At 53.4% G+C, this 16,770-nt stretch overlaps 7 protein-coding genes across 7 annotated transcripts; 4 read left to right on the top strand and 3 right to left on the bottom strand.

Moving 5' to 3' along the window:
• Positions 1-1,592: 1,592 nt before the first annotated feature.
• Positions 1,593-2,405, top strand: PHYSODRAFT_390425 (hypothetical protein; the record flags this gene model as incomplete). The annotated part of the gene is made up of 1 exon (XM_009524434.1): positions 1,593-2,405. A coding segment is annotated over one exon (813 nt), but the record flags the coding sequence as incomplete, so codon positions are not given.
• Positions 2,406-2,663: 258 nt separating this feature from the next.
• On the top strand, positions 2,664-3,419 carry PHYSODRAFT_496925 (hypothetical protein; the record flags this gene model as incomplete). Its single annotated transcript, XM_009524433.1, has 1 exon — positions 2,664-3,419. The coding sequence occupies one exon, from the start codon at positions 2,664-2,666 to the stop codon at positions 3,417-3,419; it is 756 nt and encodes a 251-aa protein (XP_009522728.1).
• Positions 3,420-4,054: 635 nt separating this feature from the next.
• On the bottom strand, positions 4,055-6,577 carry PHYSODRAFT_328174 (hypothetical protein; the record flags this gene model as incomplete). The annotated part of the gene is made up of 7 exons (XM_009524432.1): positions 4,055-4,158; positions 4,244-4,367; positions 5,099-5,353; positions 5,384-5,587; positions 5,685-5,849; positions 5,926-6,339; positions 6,500-6,577. The coding sequence occupies 7 exons, from the start codon at positions 6,575-6,577 to the stop codon at positions 4,055-4,057; spliced, it is 1,344 nt and encodes a 447-aa protein (XP_009522727.1).
• Positions 6,578-9,769: 3,192 nt separating this feature from the next.
• PHYSODRAFT_488945 (hypothetical protein) lies at positions 9,770-11,329 on the bottom strand (the record flags this gene model as incomplete). Its single annotated transcript, XM_009524431.1, has 1 exon — positions 9,770-11,329. One exon carries the CDS (start codon positions 11,327-11,329, stop codon positions 9,770-9,772), a length of 1,560 nt encoding a protein of 519 aa, XP_009522726.1.
• Positions 11,330-12,850: 1,521 nt separating this feature from the next.
• On the top strand, positions 12,851-13,060 carry PHYSODRAFT_454438 (hypothetical protein; the record flags this gene model as incomplete). The annotated part of the gene is made up of 1 exon (XM_009524430.1): positions 12,851-13,060. A coding segment is annotated over one exon (210 nt), but the record flags the coding sequence as incomplete, so codon positions are not given.
• Positions 13,061-13,624: 564 nt separating this feature from the next.
• On the bottom strand, positions 13,625-13,774 carry PHYSODRAFT_490153 (hypothetical protein; the record flags this gene model as incomplete). The annotated part of the gene is made up of 1 exon (XM_009524429.1): positions 13,625-13,774. A coding segment is annotated over one exon (150 nt), but the record flags the coding sequence as incomplete, so codon positions are not given.
• Positions 13,775-14,795: 1,021 nt separating this feature from the next.
• Positions 14,796-16,541, top strand: PHYSODRAFT_264459 (phospholipase D-like protein; the record flags this gene model as incomplete). The annotated part of the gene is made up of 3 exons (XM_009524428.1): positions 14,796-14,999; positions 15,061-16,290; positions 16,362-16,541. 3 exons carry the CDS (start codon positions 14,796-14,798, stop codon positions 16,539-16,541), a joined length of 1,614 nt encoding a protein of 537 aa, XP_009522723.1.
• Between the last annotated feature and the right edge of the window lie 229 nt (positions 16,542-16,770).

The raw sequence follows: 16,770 nt of genomic DNA, 5'->3' as shown, positions 1-16,770 counted from the left end.
CCTTGGCTCCCGCGACCACCAGAACCACGTCCACCACCGGAACCACGCCCGTGTCCTCCAGATCGACCACCACGTCCACGGCCGCGACCACGTCCTCGACCTCTTCCTCCACCAGCAACGAACGCCTTTTCTTCATCATCATTGTCCTTGGCGCCCTCTGCTTTCCGACCTTGGCGATGGTCGTAAGCCATCTCCAATGCGAGTTCAAGTTGTTCATAATTAGGAGGACCATCAGCATTTTGGGGGTTGTGACTGGCGAGAAACGCCTGTACAACATGATCATATTCGCGCGGCAGAGATCCAATCAATAGTGCTGGCTTTACATACTCGTCCACAGGACGCCCGACTCCAGCAATGGTCTCCATCAGCCGACGCATCTCGCTCAGGTGATCTAGCACATTGCCATTGGGAGCGAGCCGTAGCCGACTGAGCTTACTCCCCTCAGCGTACTTCAATACGTCTTGCCCATAAATCTCTTTTTTAGGCGCTCCATCACACGAAACGGGGTGGGTTCATACATACATGAAGAGGGTGAAGCTTCGATGTCGATATCGACGGTGTCGGTGTCGCCCCGGTCCGCCAAGGTGACGCGACGTATCGTTGCGTCTCCGCGTAAGACGCTGCGTCGCGTGGTCATGCGTCGCACGGACGCGGACGGAAAGGTCCACGAAGAGGTGCAGTATGTGGACGCTGACGGCCAAGTGGTGCAGGGCGGCAACTTCTTCAACGCTGAAGGGGGCGAGACGGATACGACGACCGTCACGCGTCGTATTTCGACGCCAGTGAAGACTCTGCGGCGTGTGATTGTGCGACGCACTGGGGCGGACGGACAGGTCCACGAGGAGGTGCAATTCGTGGACGCAGACGGTAATGTCGTCGAAAGCGACGGCTCTGCTTCGGCCTCGACCTCCACAGTCACAACCAGCTCAACTACCATCTCTACGCCTACTCAATCCTCAGTCACGCGCCGTATTGTTACGCCCGCCAAGTTGACGCGCCGGATTCTGCGTCGTACGGCAGCGGACGGCCAGATCCTCGAGCAAGTGCAGTACCTCGACGCCGATGGAAACGTCGTGCGCACTGAAGGCGCCAGCGATGAGGCCATGAGCGCCGCCAGCAGCACCGTAGTGACCCGACGGACGGTGACGCCGAGCAAGACCATCCGTCGCGTCCTCGTCCGGAAGACGGGCGCGGACGGCCAGGTGCGCGAAGAAGTGCAGTTCATGGACGCCGACGGCAACGTGGTGAACAGCGACGGCAGCGCGCTGGTCAAGACGAGCAGCTTCTCCAGTGTGAGCGGCGCCGGCACGCAGGCTCTCGCGCCACAGTCCGTTGGTGCCTCGGAGCCGCCCGCGTCCCCTCCCTGTCAACACCCCCCTCCTCCCGAGCAGCATACGCCGTACGCGCCTGAGCAGCACGCTTCGGCAGCTCCTGGGCAGCAGCTTGCGCGCACCTCCAATCCGCAGCAGGAGGAGAGTGCATCCGAGCTGCACGAATCACCGGCGTGCACGCCTTCTCGAACCGATCGGCAGCGCAACCAGAAAAATCGACTCCGCGTGACCTCCCCGCACGTTGCGTCACATGCCGGCGGCGACGTATCGTCTGAGAGCGAGGAGCCTGATGAAAGCAATGATGAAGATTGGAGCACGGCCGAGTCAGCTGAGAAGGATGGAGAGGTAACGGGGGACAGCGAGGGGATCGAAGACGGTGAGCAAGCTGAGGAGGATATAAGTATCAATTTGATCGAGGTTGATGTTCACCAAAAGGTGACAGGCCTTATCAGAGCTGATAAGTGTGAGCGTCGCTGCCTTCAGGGAAAGGCTCAAGAGCTGCAGTCTCTGGTCTGCTCGGTCTCGCAGATGACCAAGTCGGAGAGGATGACGTTCGTCTACTCCATGCTAGGTGTGCTTATGCAAACGGACACGGTAGAGCGTCGCCGTGGCAAGGGCGAGAGAGAGAAGTTCAACTACTACCTGCCGTTCGTGGGCGCAGTGTGCCGCCCGTCATTTGCCCGCTGCCTCGACCTGACACCCCTCACAATTCAGAGGTACAAGTCTCGAGTGCGCGACGGCAGCATTGCTGCTAAGGCACATGGAAATGTGCTGAACAAGAACGCGTCTAGTGTCGACATTCCCTGGCTCATCAAGTGGTTCAAAGAATTTGCAGAAGAGGTGGGCGAGGTCGTCCCAGTCCGCGTTCGCATGCAGAAGACCGTTGCCGGCAAGACCAAGAAGTATTACAGCAGAGAAGACTACACGTTGCTTCCTGTCTACTTTACGTGGGACTCAGTGTACGGCGAGATGCACGCATACGTCGAACAGATTCGACTGCGAGTAAGTGAGCCGGGGCGGTCCACTATGGGGAAGCTTCTAGCTCAGCATTGCCCCGAGATTCGCATTCGCTCGTCGCGTTCGAACGTGTGTGACGTTTGCACGATCTATGAGTCGAGTATTCGCGGCAGGGCGACGGCTATCGAGACGGAAGAGATGGGCGTACACACGCGAGATGCGGTAGGTTTGGTTGGGAGGGACATTGATATTATTTTGATATACTAATGACATTGGTATCATTTTGTTTACCTGCTGACATTTAGCAAGGAGTACAAGAAGGGCAGAGCTCGCGTTGCAGGTCCAGAAGCTGAGCAAGACGTTGCCGTGATTGTGATGGACTTCTCCCAGAATCTGACCGTGCCGTCGGTCTCGTCGACCCCATGTCAATGGTACTTCTGCTCACTCATGGCCGTTTACGTTTTCGGCATCTTCTACGAAAATGAGCAGTTCCAGACAAACTACGTGTACGATGAGACTGTGAGCGGCAAGGGCAGCGACCAGATCAACGCAATGCTGCATCATTTCATCAAGACAGTTGTCGTCCCGATTGGTAAGAAGAAACTGGTCGTGTATGCGGACAACTGCGGAGGCCAGAACAAAAACAATCTGGTAATCAAATTTTTGCTGGCCCAAGTGCACATGGGCGTGCTCGAACGTGTCGACTACAAGTTTTTCGTCAAAGGGCACACGAAGAATTCGTGTGACAGGGGCTTTGGGCACATCCGCAAGTTCCTTGTCCGCCAGGATTGCTGGACGCTAGACCACGTGGTAGATGCAGTGATGAATTCCGCCCCTTCGAACCGAACCGTCCACATTTCCCGTGATGACGCGTTCTTTAAGGGTTACAAGGGCCTCGTGAAGGAGCTCAACAAAAACCTTACCGGTGTGCAGCAGTACCAATGGTTTGCAATGGACGCCTCAAAGCCCGGGGTTGTCGAGTGCAGGAAGAGCCCGAATACCGATGCAGAAGAACAGAACATACGCCGAAATGTTGACGGCGTTCTCACGGAAAGCGACAAGGTAACCCGCATGTTCGAGCATTTCCTTGAGCTGCTACCGGCTCCTGCGGTCAACATGGAGAAGAAGTAAACGATGCACAACGTCGTACGTCCCTACGTACCAGATGAGTTCCGTGGCGACCCTATCTACGCCGCACTTAGCAAAGAGCAAGGTGAATCTGCTAAAGCAGCCAATCAGTCACGCCGCCTACACCGAGCTGCAATGGCGCTTGCAGCGAAGAAGAACCAGGACCAGAGAGGAAGAGTCGTCGGAGGAGAAGACGACGAAGCCGCCGTGGCAACGAAGAAGCCGCGGAAGTCTGGTCGAGCTTAGTTCAAAAGTGTAGCCGTGTACGTCATCTAGCCCAGCTGATCAATCAATATGATACTTATGTCCATGCTAATCCAAAATGATATCAATTGACAGCATGTGTCACTAATGTGAAACATCGCACGAAAGTGAAGTTTTAATACTATTTCAATGACTTGTGTCGAGATTCCGTAACCAGACCAGGTGACGCATAGATAGAGGTATGTGATTGGTCAAAAATAAGGCTTTGAAGTATTTTTGCCAGACGGCGGCGTATGGACCGAGGAGTCCTGGAGCTTGAAAGTGCTCATGAGTTTTTTCGTCTACACCTATTTTAATAGGTATTTAAAAGTGCATTCTCCTACATATTACCACCACTGGACTAGGTGCAATTCCTCCCCAGCAGGTGCGGGCACTTACACGCCGCTGCTGGGCACCTTGTCCATCTCCTGCTGCTCGCATTGCCTTCCCGCTCTGGGACTCCGGACGAGCTCGTGCTCCTGTCGGCGTTTCTCGGCGACTGGACCACGAGATGGCGCGTGCAACAACCTCAAATACAAAGCCCTTGCTATAATATGTCTTAGTTGAGCGCAACGAAAGTTCACAGCCCGCCTCTGCTGCTAGCGGCGAGCAGACCAAAGACGTCGTATCCGCGCTCGCGACCTTGGTCATATGACTGCAAGTGCCGTGCGTGGCAGCTCTTGGGCCCCAGTACCAGGACGACCGCCACTGCTCAGACCAGTTAGCATCGAGTCTACCGAGTGAGTCTACCGATTGATAAAGTAGTTTTCATGACCACAGGGTCTGCTGTGACGGCTTGCGGTCTCGCCCAAATTGCCACCTTGTCCCGCCTAGATTGGCGCCTGCGTTCATGACGACGAAGGCAGCCATCGCAGCGACGGTATGCTGTTCCCTTGTGCGCCCGCCGTGCGAGAAGTGGGCGAACATTTGAGCCAATCAAACAGGCAGAACCAGTGTAACGAACCCATGCTACGCTTTCACTGTTAAAAAAAGTTGATACACCATCGTGTTTGATTGTATCGTTGTATTGAGCTGATCAAAATTGTTATGAGAAATGGTAAGCCGAGCTGGTTACGCCGGAGTACAAATCCCTATACTGAAGTTACCATAGTTGGAGATTGCGAATTTGAAGAAACGAAGGGTATCATTGGATCCGCTGTACAATTTTACACCAGGGTAGCCAATAAAAAAATCTCAATTTTGCTCTGGGACGGGAGATAATTTTTCGCGGGGTCATATCTTTGGCGAATCTAACTGTTAGAAGTTGTGGAGGGCCTCAAAAGATTGCTAAGACGCCCCTCTTTCAAACGAGGTACCTAAATATCAATTCGTACTTTGGTCGATCAGTATTTTTTTGTTCGACGCGGTCTCACTTTATAAACCTAGAGCCCTTATATATATCAGGCGTTCGGTATTCAGGCAGAGTTCTGAATCTTAACCTCTGGGGGTGACAGCATCTCGTAGAAGTATTTCTCATAACCGGTAAGCTTGATCTGGCCCACGGGGGCGTGCGCCACCATAATGATCTTTTGCAGCCTCGGGATCACCTCCATTAGAGCTTCTAGCAGCTCAAGGACGAGGATAAAGTACTGGTCCTCGATGTAAATGTAGTTCTTGGCGTTCTTGATGGCCTTGATACGCGCGTGGAGGATGGACAACTCGCCGAACGGAGCGAACTCGTTGTAGTGCTCGTACTTGCAGCTGAAAGTCCTGACGATCTAAACGTTCTGGGTGCCAATGTGTGATGTGGTGTTGCTGCCGGCGTAGTGGAGCGGGGCGAGGTGATCGTAGCCCGGGTTTTCAAAGTCCAGAAGGTCGTCCCCCAGGCCCTGGCACGGCTTGTACTCGGAGTTCCAGCGAGCGAGGAAGTTGTTGGCCACGTCCTTCGCTGCCGGCCCGTCGATACGCAGCTCGCCGTCGACCCAGCCCTGGTGGCGGAAAGTGGTACCAGCGGCGTCTCGCAGTGCCGAGTTGTTGTGGTGGATGGTGTCCCACCGATTGTTGGTGAGATCGAGTCCCCCCAACGTACGCTATGGCGTGGGCGTCCTTGCCACTGGAGCTGTTGGCCGCAATGACGAGCGTCTTGTGGTGGTGCGACGACGAGATGGATCGCACGCGGTCGTCGAAGATGAAGGTCGCGCGCGCGCCGTTGACCGGGGAGGCCGGTAGATTGTTGATATCGTCGCGAGCCTCAATGTTGTGTCCACGTCGTAGCAGGCTGGCCCAAGCGAGGATGCTGACCTCTCTCCACTACACCTGCGAAGACTGCGTGGTATCCCGAAGTAGCGCCGGTGACGTCGACATCAGGCTTGAGCGGGAGCAGTATGGAGTCCCAGGCCGCGAGCATGATGCGATCACCCTCTCCAGCCACCGAGAGATCGTCGTACACCGAGTCGTAGTACTCTTTCGTTATGGTGAGGGGCTTGATGGCGTTGCCCGACGTGAAGACGGACAGATCGTTCCGATGCGCGCCACCGCGCGAGGCGGTTAGTTCCTCTTCCGTGGGGAACCAGTCGGTGGGCTTGAGCAGGGGCTGACTTCGGAGCCGTCCGAGAGGTCGACGGTGTTCGAGCTGTCTGCGCTTGTGGTGGGTGGGGCTGTGGCCAAAGCACAGATCAGGACTAGCGCGGCCTTGAATATCCGCAACGTCATTTCGACTGATAAGTTTGAGGTGCGTCGCCTCCGGGGCGAAAGGAGAAGTGCGGGGTCGGCAGCACCAAGGATATTGTAGCCGCATTGGATCAGATGCTTCTGACTGTGACGGCCAGCCAGACACCTTTGTGTATGGAGACATACGGAGCTGGTACGTATCCCCATGGGGAATATTTATCGCTACTGACCTTGATTTCGTCGTTCTTTATCGCTAGTGACCTTGAATTCAAATATCGACCAATCAGAGCCTCTGAGTGCGCCACCATGGTAGAATAGCTGATTAGGTTGGATTGCCTCTGAATCAGAGGCAATCCAACCTAACCCTTCTAGCCCCAGACCTTATTCTGTATCCTACAGAATAAGCATTAGACTTGATTAAAGTATACTTCGAAACCTGTCAAAGATTTGCTGTTGGAAGCCCTTTCGCATCTTGCGGTCAAGCGCTGGATACATTGTGCACAGAACAGCTACGAAAGTGAACAAAACATGCTCAATGTATCCACCATATGCTGAAATGGCGAGCTTCTATTGGTCGTGGCGAGCGTAGAGCACGCTCAAAACCTGCTACATGGTAATACCTTGCAAGGCTGCTAAGGCAGCATACTTCGGTTCCAGCCACCCATCTTCGGCACGTCGCGATAAACGCGGAGGAAGAAATCGCCCTGTTCCTAACTGACGTAGTGAGGAGGAACTGGGCGAATTCTTCCTTGTGTTTGACATTAGCGCATCATTAGATTTCTTTAGCCCACCTAACAAGCTTGTTACGATTGTCTCTCTAACAACACCAGGGAGCTTGCATGCTCAATAGCCCGTAATGACACGCACTACACACGGTTCCTCTTGTACGAAACAGGACAATATATGATATTCATGCCAACGTCTACTTCTTCCTTTACATGCGCACGCTCTTCAATGTTCGCGCCAGCCGTGGGTCATCTTCGCCATATATATCAAGTGAGGCTCATTATCGTTGATCAGGGCTGGAGTCTTGGTCAAGGCTAGAGATAACTGACGCTCGATGCCACAGGCCTAACATGGTGTGCAATGTAAATGGTAGCTCGAACTGTAGTATGGTAGGCGGATCATAGTATAACAAGGTAGGCAACTTGCAGTGTAAAATACTAGACAGCTCACAGCGCAACACAGTAGAGCACTCATGTTGCAACATGGTAGTGCAACATGGTAGGGAGCTCACATGCATCCTGGTAGGCAACTTGTAGTGAAACTTGGTAGCAACTCACGGTGCAGCATGGTAGGTATCAGCTCGCTGTGTAATGGAGTAGAAGCTCACAGTGCAACATGGTAGAATAGCTGATTACGTATGCGGTCAAATCTTAATCGCAGCTCTGGTTCTCTCTGATTGGTCGATATTCGAATTCAAGGTCACTAGCGATGAAGTACGACGAAATCAAGGTCAGTAGTGATAAATATCCCCCCATGGGCCATGGGCCATGGGGATATGTATATGGCCCATGGCTAAAGCACAAACATTTCTGTGCACGCAGACTGGACCAGATTGTTTGGAGACGCATCTTCGAGATGGGTGCAGGTTTTCAAGACCAAAACGAAATCCCCTCCGGACAAAACGTGAGACAGTCCATTCTGAAAAACTTATTACTTGGGATTTGTATTAGCAAATCATATGGTGAAAAAAACAAGTACCCACATAATGTCAATTCAGTGCGGTTTTATGCAGAATGAGCTAGCCAGGTGTATTCTCCACATTCTAAGCTTTCGATTGCTATTGTGAGAACCAGCAAAAGCCCATCTGTTGCAACCCCTTATTAGATCTCATCTGCCTAATTAATCAGATTTCAAATCAGAGCTGAAATCGATCGTGATCTATTATAGATGCATCACTTGACTGCTCGATTGCAAAAGGTGGGCATTCTGCTCCAAGCGCGGCTATATCGACTTGGCTTCCATAAAACGATCGCCTAATCTGCACATCCACTCGCATATGCATCGCAGGGCGCGATCGATTTACAAATTGATCGAGCTATTGTGGGAACCGATTACATTGTCTAATTGGACTATAAATCGGTTGGTTAAGCAGATGATTAAGATTAATCAGGTCGGATTTAGTAAATCCGACCTCCTAATTAGATCGACAGCCTAAGCTTTGCACTCTGATTTGACAGAGCAGTCTGTTGTGCCTACAACGCCATGTGGCAAGCTGATTTAGCTGCTCAGCGGCTTACAAAGCTCTGGACGACTAATTTGCATGCTAATCAGCCCGAATGTCCGACACCCACTCGGCATTCGGCGGCAGATTTAAGGTAAAACTGACAAACGCTAATGCTGACGAGAAATGACAGCGCAAATATATGGCTTCACAACTTGATAAATAGATAGCAGTACACGTCGACTGCTCACAGAGAAGTATTTAATGCACGCGATGCTATTGCTCGTTAGTAGGAGCGCGAAACAGTCAGCTCGTGGTGGTAAATGGTCGTTCCGCGTATTGTTGGCGGGTAATGAGGCAATCCCTATTTTACTAACGCTACACTGATTCATACCCTTACCAATGACGTATGCAATTATATGGATCCCCGATTTAGTACCAGTCAAATCTCTCATGAACGCTGCTTTATCAGCTAATCCGCTCGGACAATCTAATCGGTTTCCACAATAAATCATAGTGCTAATCAATCCATTTACGAGCAAACGAAGCGGTTTTCACAATATATCTTGTGCTCAAAACGGGTAAATTCGTACTTAGTCGAGACTATTGGCTCAACTTTGTATGGGACCTGCAACAGGGTGTGGGCAAGTGATGATTACTGTAAAGGTGCCAAGCGGACTTTATCTACTCTAGATGGATGTTACGGCGCTAGTATGATCGATAGAGAGAGTGCAAAGTCAGCAACGAGCCTCGGTTGGATGGGAGCTAATTCTACCATATTAGACAGCTAAGTGACCCTTTTAAGGGTCAGATTATTTACTGGAAGGTCACGAAAAGCCGCCTTTTGCTATGCTAGGACAAAAGTCTTTAAATCCGTTAGGTCCTTCCAGATGGGGATAAAAACATCATTGGAAAGCGCTGCGTGTGCTCTAAATGATACGCAATTGCACTTAGGAGGAAGAGCATTATTAAAAGCAGAGCATGCTATGATGTGCAACCACTTCACTGATAATGCTGCTATCGAGTCGATTCTAAAAATAGCGCATGCTCGACCCTTCAAACAACTGAGCTTGAGTATCGAAAATGAACAGCTAAGGGGTGGTTTCATGGGTAGGAAGATAGGAGTGCTAATGACGCCTGAACTAGCAGCAACCACAGCGTGAAAACGTACCAGATCGTGTTTTAGATGCTTCCGAGGGCACCATCAAAAAGTATGGGGTGGCTTGGGCCACTTGCGGATTTAATTTTGATGAAACCAGCATAATTTGAAGTGACCTTCCAGTAAATAATCTGTGTTATATTATGTCGTACAGTACTAGCGCCACTGCATACACTACGAGGCTTTGTATGAGGAGCCCTCGCACGTGTCCTGCGGGTCGACTGTCTTCTGCACCCCACTGCCGAAGAGGTTGTAGTACCATTCCTTATCCACGTCGAACTTCTGGATGAGCGACGACGACTCTGCGGCGGCCTTGTCGTACAGATCCGCGGCGTCCAGGAACTTCATGGCGTCGATCTCCTCGTAGCTGCGGCCCGTCATCTCCTGGAACTTGCGCACGCGGAAGTCGTGGACCACTTTGCCCACTTTGATCCCGTCGGGCGTCTTGACGTGCTGGTCGTCCACCACGTTGGCGTCCAGCTCCGGGTCGGACGTCATGCTGCGGCGGTTCCAGTTGGCCGAGCCGTCCGCCAGGTATACGTCGTCAATGACCACGAGCTTGCTGTGGATGTAGATGTCCAGGTCCGTCTTCATCGTGTAGAGCTTGAACTTGTTGGGGAACTTTTCTTTCAGTGGCTGCATGTTCTCGTACATGTACTTCTCGTAGCCGCCCGACTTGGTGAGCAGCTCCGGCGGCTGCACGACGACGATCAGGCGCTGCAGCGTCGGCATGACCTCCATCAACGCGTCCAGCAGCTCGGGCACGTGGATGAAGTACTGGTCTTCAATGTAGATGAAGTTCTTGGCGTTCTTGATGACCTTGATCCGCGCGTGGAAGAGCGAGTTCTCGCCGTTCGGAGCAAACTCCCAGCGCTTGTACTTGCAGCTGAAAGTTCTCACAATCTGCACGTTTTGCTTGCCAAGCCTGGACGTGGTGTTGCTGCTGGCGTAGTCGAGAGGCGGCAGGTACGAGTACTGCGGGTTCTCGAAGTTGATGACGTCGTCTCCGAGACTCTGCGTCGGCAGGTAGAGCGAGTTCCAGCGAGCGAGGAAGTTGTTGGCCACGTCCTTGGCTGCCGGGCCGTGGATCCGCATGCTGCTGTCGACCCAGCCCCTGTTGCGGAAGTGCACGCCCGACTCCTTCCGAAGCGCCGAAACGTTGTGATGGATGGTGTCCCATCGGTCGTTGGTGAGGTCGATGCCGCCGACGTAGGCGATCGGGTGTTCGTCCTTGCCCGTGGACTTGTTGGCGGCAATAACGATCGTCTTCTGGTGCTGCGACGACAAGCCGTATGGCAGGCGGTCGTCGAAGATGAAGAGCGCGTTGCCGTCGTTGATGCCGGACTTGGGCAGCTTGTTGATCCGATTGCGCACCTTGATGTCCTGGAAGAAGAGGAACTTGTTGGCCCAGCCGAGGATCTTGACGTCTCCCCCGCGCTTCACGATGCCTCCGACCACCACGTCGAAGTTCGACTTGGCGCCGGAAGGGTCCACGTCGGGGACCAAAGGGATGAGGTCGGTGTTCCAGGCCGCCAGCAACACGCGGTCGTTCTCCTTTGTGGTCGACAGATCCTTGTACGCCGAGTCGAAGAACTCCTTAGTTACGGTGAAGGTGACAACCGAGTTGCCTCGAGTGAAGGTGGACAAGTCACTGCGGGGGACGCCGCCGCGAGACGCGGTGATCTCCTTCTCCGTGAGGAACCAGTCCGTGGCCTTGAGCAGAGGCTGCTCCATCCTCACATCGGAGCCGTTGGACTTGTCCACGTCGACGCTGGCACTTCCCGAGCCGGAATCATCGTCATCCCCGCCGAATAGGGATGAGAAGGACCAAGCTGATGATGGCACAGGGGCAAGTGCCAGCACACAAACCAGGATGACGGCGAGTCGAGAAGCGATCGCGCTGCGGCGTGGGGATAACCTTACAGCACTCTCCATGTCGGACAAAACTCACACTGACGAGAGGACAAGTGCTCTGTTTGTCGCTGAAGAGGTTGTGAGAGGCGGAATGTTCGGGGGTGTACGGTACCGCACGCTCTCCTCCGATGTTCGCTGATCCAGAGCAGACGGTGTTGGCCTAGGTACCGTAATTTAGATCTCATACTACACAGATCTCTTACTTCATACTAGGCATTAGCCAATGATATCGCGCCATTTACCCAGCTCATCAGTTGAGTTCTCATAATACGTAGGGTATAAATAGAGCAAATGCAGCAAAAGAGGGCCAGTCATTGCAAGAGAACAACCATGGAGCGCACGCCAAGTCCGCGGGAAGTGATGTCCCGCTCTGCAGGTCAGCATTGAGGGCGGACACGCACAACAGGAACAGGAAAGCTGCCGAAGCAGTTTAAGCGTGTTGCTGTCTCCTTTCAACACAAGCTCAGCGTGACGCTAGCTGCCGTGGAGTAGATAGATCTAGACAGCAGTGTTTAAGGGTACCGGTAAATTACCACTTTGCATGATGCACTTCAGAATACGAACATAAAATCGTCGGTACATGTACATCTCGTGTCCACTTTGCAACACAACAACTTCAATAATCAGCTATATGTAGTATGAGATCTAACTTACGGTAATTCTGTTAGGGCCGGGGAAAGCAAAGCGTTCTTGTTGTCCTCGGCGCGTTTTGGCCCGTCCATATTTTCTCTTACTTGGGTAAAGAGTCTTTACTAAAGACCGACTCAAGTAAGCCACCCTTCCTCGCGCGGTTTCCCAGTCTGTCCTCTCAGAATCCCAATGGGATGGGAAATGGGCCCACCGGCGGGCGGTAAGCCCAATTCGGTGACCGTCTTGCCGTATTCGTCAGAGGAACCGAGGGTAATTATTGTATCGATCTGCACGGACAAGTTCGCCCTGCTTGCTTACGATGGACCTGGATCGAGATTAACACGTATTAAATTTAAACCGTTTGAGCTTACTAAAAACATTCATGATGAAACAGGTGCCCAACTTATAATACGGGTTGTTGTCTGGTTCATCCCACCATATGGAATTGAGGTTTGTAAAAAAAAGAGCTTATTTGTGGAGCAAGCCGTGTGTCTTGGATCTCAAGCTTTTTGCAACTATGTAAGAGCGTGTTCGCTAGGTAGCTGGAGATGGAGATGACCTCTCATCAACTCTATTTCTTGTCTTTTGATTGGTCAAAATAGTTTAGTTCACAACGTGACAACTGGAGAATTACTCCGTCTCCTTCTCCAGCTCCCAGAGCTGGAGAAGGAGAAAGTAGCTGGAGATTGAGGCAGTTCAGCCGCACACACAATGAACGAAGAGGAAGCTGTACTGGTTGCTACATGCTCAGCTGTCGCACAGGTTGCAGTCCTCCTATCAGGAGAATCCGACGATGCGCCGCAAGGCCCTAAGGAACAGATTCGTACCGTGACCTCACTGCACTTTGAGCCCATGCTACAGTCAGCCGCGTATGCAAGTTGGTTTGAAGACAATCTTCGCTGCACCAAGCCAACTTTCCTACGTATTGCTGGTTTACTACGAGATCAAGGTGTTCTGTTTGCTGCTGGCAGCATAGCTTTGAGAAGAAAGTTGCAGCCGTGTCAAAACGAGCCCGCAGCAGGGCATCAGCTGCTGCAGTCGTCCACGCAAAGGAGGGTTGCTTCGTAGCGATAGACGTTTCACCAGTATTGGCCTTCTTCTTCTGATTCCCAACGCGGCGATGTGAGTCTTGGTTGCGGGCTGACGCAGCTACAACTCCGAGCGCAAAAAGCTGGCTGGGTGTCTCTGAATGCGGCAGCGCCAGCGAGGAAGTGCGGGCATCCAGCTCCGTTTGAGTGGTGGAGTAGTGGGCGGTGTCGCATACACAGTCTGGGCAAGAGCAACATCGGAGGCAGGTATGTCCAAACTGGCAGCAGCCAGCACGAGGTCGCCAAAGGCTGACGGGAACGGAGGCGCAGCTCTCGGAGCGTCATCGGCAGCTTGGTCCATCTTGATTCGAGCTGTCACAAAAATCCAGCAGCGAATCGACAAGGCCATTTGATTCGCTATAAACAGAACTACTTTAGACCAATCACAATGTATTTCTCATGTTGAAGTGCTCGTGTTGACAACAACATGATTCTTCAGCTTAAACTGCATCACCTTGGCCCACTCAGCAGCTTCGGGCGTCTCCGTAGACCAGGTTTTCACACGGGGCGCATAAGCTTCCCACAGCTTGTGGACAATTTCGTTGAACTAGCCACCATTCATAACAGCAGGGGCCAGCGCGTTGCCGGACGTGTCGCGCTAGTTGAGGGTTTCTTTGACAATCGGCTGTACCAAGAGCTGGTAGAGCTGCTGGGTTGATACCAGCGGCATAAGGACTGCATCAGCTTGAGTCGTGTTAGGAGCTGCGGCTGATGCCCGCCTCTGCGAAGCTTGGGCTGTCAAATTCATCGTCTGTGCAGCTCCAGCAGCTGATTGCAAGCCCAGAGTAGTGCCTCTGGCTCCGACTCGCTCAGGTACTGCTTGCCCTTCGCTGTGGCCTGCTCCAGCAGCGACTCGCAGGTCTGGGCCGACACCTCCGGCTGCGACTCGCTCTTGCACTACTCGTTCTTCGCTGTGACCAGCTCCAGCGGCTGCTTGTATGTCTGGGGTAGCACCCCCGGCCGCGACGCGCTCGAGCACTGCTTGCCCAACTTCAGGTCCTGCTCCAGCAACGACGGGCAGGTCTGGGGTGAGGCCAGCAGCAGCGCGCTCTCGAACCACTTGATCGACTTGGTGCTCAGCTCCTACAGGGGCTCGAAGGTCTTGGGAGGAGCCAGCTGAGACGCGTTGTTGACCGTCACAGTCTGCTTGACTCTCAGCTCCAGCAGCGGCGCGCAGGACTTGAGCGAAGCCAGAAGCTGCTTGCTCTGCTGCGAATACAGTATCCGGCGTCTCCTGGTCTTCTGATGGGTCGTGACGCGCTACATTCCCGTGCGCAGGGTATGGCGAGACTCGCTGATGGCTTCGCGCACGAGACGATCGTCCTGACGGCTGCTGCATTGCATTGACTGCGGAAATGCGGAATGCGGAAATGCATCTGCACGTGGGTTCAGAGTGATTGTCTTACCCTGTGTATTTCATAAAATATGATTTTACGAGGGTTTGTCGGCTTTGCGGCGATTCGGCTGGGTCGATTCAATCAATCGACCTCGGAAATTTTGAATAGAACGCGCAATACTGCAGCGTGAGACCGGCCACTTTTTGACTTTCGGTGCGGCCTCGGCTTGGCATGACTGTCACCGAGAGATCGGTACCATCACTGTCGGACTGCTGCTTCGACACGGTGCTGGAACCGGTCTCGGAGTCGTCGTCACCTCGGAATAGCGATGATAAGGACCATGCTGACGATGGGGCTGCGACTATTGCCAGCGTGGAAACCACGGCAAGAACGAGCTTGGAGCTGCGTCGTGCCGCGGACGGCACGGAAGTCAAGGTGACGCAGCCTCGAGGAGACTATCGAGTCGCGCGGTGGAATCCCTCGCCATGGCCTGCAGACGTACACGACCGGCAACAAGGTGACGGTCTACACCGTCGCGAACGAGTTCTTCACTGCGGTTGTTAAGGACTTTAGAGCGACGAAGGAGGGCGACCGCGTCATGTACACAGGTTGGGACACGTGCGTCATCCCGTTCGAGGCCGACATCGACCCTAAGGGCACCAAGACAGGCTTCGACGTCATGTTCAAGGGCATCGTGGAGCGCGGCGGCAGCGTCAACCTCTTGTCGTGGTCCAACTTCCTGCTGACGTCGCAGAACACGAACGCGCGCGACGTCATCAATTCGATTCCTCCATCGAAGATCAACGGAGCCAAGGCTGTGTATCTCTTCGACGACCGCGTTCCGCTCGTGGCCTCGTCGCAACACCAGAAGACGATCGTTATTGCCGCCAACAAGTCCACGAGCAAGGACGAACACCCGATCGCCTACGTCGGCGGCATCGACCTCACCAACGACCGATGGGACACGATCTACCACAACAACACCGCCATCCGCAAGGCGGCCAACATCCCGTACCGCAACAATGGCTGGGTGGACGCTCACTTCCGGATCCACGGACCGGCCGCGAAAGAAGTGGCCAACAACTTCCTCCAGCGATGGAACTCCGACTACAAGCCGTGCCAGGGGCTGGGAGACAATCTCCTGGACTTTGACAACCCGGACTACGAGAAGCTGCCGCCCATCGACTACGCGAGCAGCAACACCACGTCCAAGCTCGGCCACCAGAACATCCAGATCGTGCGGACGTTCAGCTGCAAGCACAGACACTACGAGGAGTTCGCACCACGAGGCGAGCAGTCTCTCTTCAAGGCCCGACTCAAAGCGCTTCGAAACGCCAAGAACTTCATCTACATCGAGGACCAGTACTTCATCTACGTGCCCGAACTGCTGGACGCTCTCATGGAGGTCTTGCCCCGGATCCAGCGCCTCATCGTGCTCGTGCAGCCGCCCGACACGCTGCTCAAGGCCTCAGGCTACGAGAAGTACCTGTACGAGATGATCGGCCCCATGAAGGAGAAATACCCCAACAAGGTACAGATTTACACCACCAAGCCAGAATTGGACATCTACATCCACACCAAGCTCGTGCTCATCGACGACGTGTACGTGTCGCTGGGCTCGGCCAACTGGAACCGCCGCAGCGTGACGTCCGACTCGGAGCTCAACGCCAACGTCATCGACGACGAGACGGTCGAGTCGCCTGACGGCGTCATGGTGCTCAAGCTGGTGCGCGATATGCGCATCCGCAAGTTCGTCGAGATGAGGGGCTCAGCGACAAGAAGCTTAACGCCATGAAGTTCATCGATGCGGCGGACCAGTTCAAGATTGCCGCCAAGGACGAGTCCACGATCCTCACGGACTTCAGCGTCAAGCACCACGCGTACTACATCACGTTCGTCGACGTATTCCGGGAGCAGGTCGATCCGCAGGAGGTTTGCACCTTCACGGAGGAAGGCTCCAAGAGAGAGATTCAGTAGAGCGCGCCAGCGTAATGAATATATACGCTAAACTCAGTGTCGTGCGTTATATTGCGTGCCTTCCCGTAGGATACGACCTCATTATTTGAGGAGATGAAGAATACAAGCCACATTGTTGTCAGCATACTTTCTCGAAATTTGTTTGGCACGTTCACGTTTACTTACCGGAGCTCTTACTAAGCTTACTTGTCACGCCCCAACGCCCACACTCTTCATCTCTTAAAGAATC

Source organism: Phytophthora sojae (assembly GCF_000149755.1).
Source record: "Phytophthora sojae unplaced genomic scaffold PHYSOscaffold_3, whole genome shotgun sequence".
Taxonomy (NCBI): domain Eukaryota; phylum Oomycota; class Peronosporomycetes; order Peronosporales; family Peronosporaceae; genus Phytophthora; species Phytophthora sojae.
This window is presented reverse-complemented; position numbering and strand designations above follow the sequence as displayed.